Source organism: Fulmarus glacialis, unplaced genomic scaffold, assembly GCF_000690835.1.
Source record: "Fulmarus glacialis isolate BGI_N327 unplaced genomic scaffold, ASM69083v1 scaffold11468, whole genome shotgun sequence".
Classification (NCBI taxonomy): Eukaryota; Metazoa; Chordata; class Aves; order Procellariiformes; family Procellariidae; genus Fulmarus; species Fulmarus glacialis.
In genome coordinates, this window is record NW_009226476.1 from 41,876 (window position 1) to 44,903 (window position 3,028).

Here is a 3,028-nt window from a genome sequence, read left to right on the forward strand (position 1 = left end):
CAGTAGAGCTTTATAAGAAAACTTACCTGAATTTCTGGAGGATTAGGAAATCAGTTGTAAGTCATTGGTAGAGTTGATTTGACCTGGCAATTATTAGAGCAAAGGGGGTTTGTAATCATGTCTGTTAGCAGTGTGTCTTTTCTGAATTTATTCCTTAGAAATACACTAATAATAATAATTTTTTAGTATGTTGAGAAGTATAAAAAATGACTGTGAAGAATCACTTCATAACATATTATGAACAGGATTGGATTTATCAAAAAGGGCTAGATTTTCGTATCCTCAGGCCACTTCTTACAAATGAAAGATCCTAATCTAAGTCCCTGAGCCCCTGTTTAAGCTTTTGAACAAAGGAGATTTCTCTTTTATGTCTTCCTTTTTGCAGCTTTGGAATGATTAAACAATGGAAATACACTTTGAAAGGAATCTGTTTCATACACTACCACAACGATAACAATTTTCACAAATTCTCCCAAACTGTAGGTGACAAAACTGTTGGAAGAACTGAGAGAGGCTAAGGAGAGCCAGAGTCCTGAAATGAAACATTTCTTGTGCCTGGAAAAGAAAATCAAGCATATAGAGACAAGACATGCAGAAAGAGAGCAAGAAATTCGAAAGGTACATCAGAGTATATCTGCATTTACTTCTCAAGAGCAATTTATCAGTTTAACTGTAATTCTATGGTATTTGCACAGGCTCATTTAGCTCACACTGCCAGGGAGCAAGTACTTTTTTGTACAGCCATGGTTTTGTCTTTGGTGCCTGCTGATGCAAGTGACAAAGTAGTAGACAAAGTGCCAGTCAGCGCTTCCATGCGGTGGTAATTAAGACTACTTGTGCATGACTCGCATATCAGGTGCGTAACTTCCTTGCAACCTGATTTAATGAGGCCCTGCTTTTGCAGAGGGTTGGACCACGTGACCTCTGGAAGTCCCTTGTATCATACGGTTATTTCATATTTCAATTACACAATGAAAACTAGCTATTGAAAAATTGGCGAGAGTTTGTAATGCAGAGGTTGTTAAGCTATGATATATTCCTCAGCCGAACTGTAATTTTATTTTCTAGTCCCAGAAGTCCCATTCAGAAAAGCTGCATTAAAAGTATAGAAACATCTTGCAGCAGTCTACCACAGACTGTTTTTAATATGCGAAACAAAACCAAAAAAGCCTTTATCCTCTACAAACTAAGAATTTTGGATTTTGACAGTTGGATCTTTGTGGTATAGCTTCTTGTATCTGACATTTGTATCCCTTGAATGGGTAAAACAATTCTTTCATCTTATTTTATGTCACGGCCTCCATCCTCATTTTTCATCTATCTGGGGAGCTTCTATCATCTGGAAACAGTTTTCTAGTTAATACAGATTTTTTTTTCTCAGCACTTTCATCATTAATAGTATACGCAACAATTACTACTAAGTAATTTCATCTTTCCTGGTGCTGGTAGCCTTGTTATGCATTAAGCTTTGGATTTTGTTTATCCTAGTTCTGCACCTTTAATCATCTGCAGTGGGGCACCGAACAGTCCCCCAACGAACAGTCCCCCAAATAAATGATAACAAACTGAACAGTGTAGGAAAACTAATTGCTGAACAAGGAAATAACAGGTTATCCTTAGTATCAAACTACAAATACAATAATTATGGCCTTTAAGTGGTAGAGCTTTCCTTAAACAATCTATTACAATTAATAGTGGTGTGGAGATCTTGCTATCTTGTGACACTTTTTATTTTGGGTAATTTAATAGGCTTATGCCATGGATTCATGTCAAAATTAATTCAAACTTTTATCTGCAGCTGCTTCAGACCTTTGTGACTACTGGATATTTTCTGATAATTCATAGAACTTGTGGTTTTTAAAAGTACAGTAGTAGCCCAGAACATGTATTCAGATTTGGTTTGTTTCTCTTGCAGAGCGGTCTTTCAATTAACACATTTAAATGGCAATTCAAAAGGTTCATTTTGATTACAGAGGGGTGTTTGTTATATGCTCAGCTTTGTCTTAAATATTCAAACTTTTAATTGCTGCTTTGGAGAGGGTAAGTTAAATTCTCCTGAGGCTCATTAGTCAGTAATGGATTTTACCCTTTGTTCATTAATGCAAATATTTCAAGGAATATATTGCTACAGCATGATTTTTGTAATATTCAGAACAAATTGTGTCCACTTAACAACGTGAGCATGGGGCTTTGAGACTGAGCATCAAATATAATAAAGTGGCATATTTTTGCAAAGGGGCAGCGCTGGCTGGCTGTTTGACGAGGAAGTCACAGTGCTGACTTGCTTCTAATTTGCAGGCATCCCAACTGACACAACATATTACTGAAGCAAGGCAAACCCACGAGGTTGAGAAGTGGCGACGACTGGCACAACGGAAGAATCAAGAACTGGAGAAATTTCGAGTGGAATTGGATTCAATATTAGATGTTTTACGTGAACTGCAGAAACAAGGGGTTGTTATTCCTGCACCTAATTCCAGTAGATTCAGCATGACAGTTGTTGGAAGACCTAATTAGGTAGGAGTTGATTAGAGAAGCAGAATTTTAATATTCAAAGTTATGTATAGAAAATATTATTGAAAATATTAATGTAACACTCGTAAGTTTAATTACATTCTCTTCTCATCTGGAGTCTTGCTTGTCCAAAGGTAGATTTGCATTGAGCAACACCCCAGTCATATTGTATGTCTCATATTTTGTTAGTAATAAAGTTACATGCAATTTTTAAAAAATATTAGGAATATTGATGTTATTCCATAAATTCAACTGTCATTGAAAAATTCCATTTGATGCTTTTCAGATACTGTAGAACGTGCCTGAGTATTTTTAACTTTTGTTTATAACTTGTCTTATAGTGATTCCTTTGTGAACGACTTGAGTAATATGCTGTTTGGCTTGTATTTTTAGTGTATAGAGGTTTTTTTTTTTTCATTTGGTGGGGCATAAAAATCCTCCTTTTACCAACATTTTGCTTCTCTCCCTCCAATTCATAAAAAGTTCCTTCCCTTATCTTTAAGACCCCTTTCAA

At 35.9% G+C, this 3,028-nt stretch overlaps 1 protein-coding gene across 1 annotated transcript in view; it reads left to right on the plus strand.

Annotated features, from left to right (window-relative positions):
• The window catches only part of CEP162 (centrosomal protein 162kDa), a 42,701-nt gene extending 40,184 nt beyond the window's left edge, over positions 1-2,517 (plus strand). The window contains exons 25-26 of the mRNA XM_009582818.1: positions 484-618; positions 2,299-2,517. Coding sequence (XP_009581113.1) covers positions 484-618; positions 2,299-2,517 — 354 coding nt within the window. The remainder of the gene's footprint in view (positions 1-483; positions 619-2,298) is intronic.
• The last annotated feature ends 511 nt before the right edge of the window (positions 2,518-3,028 follow it).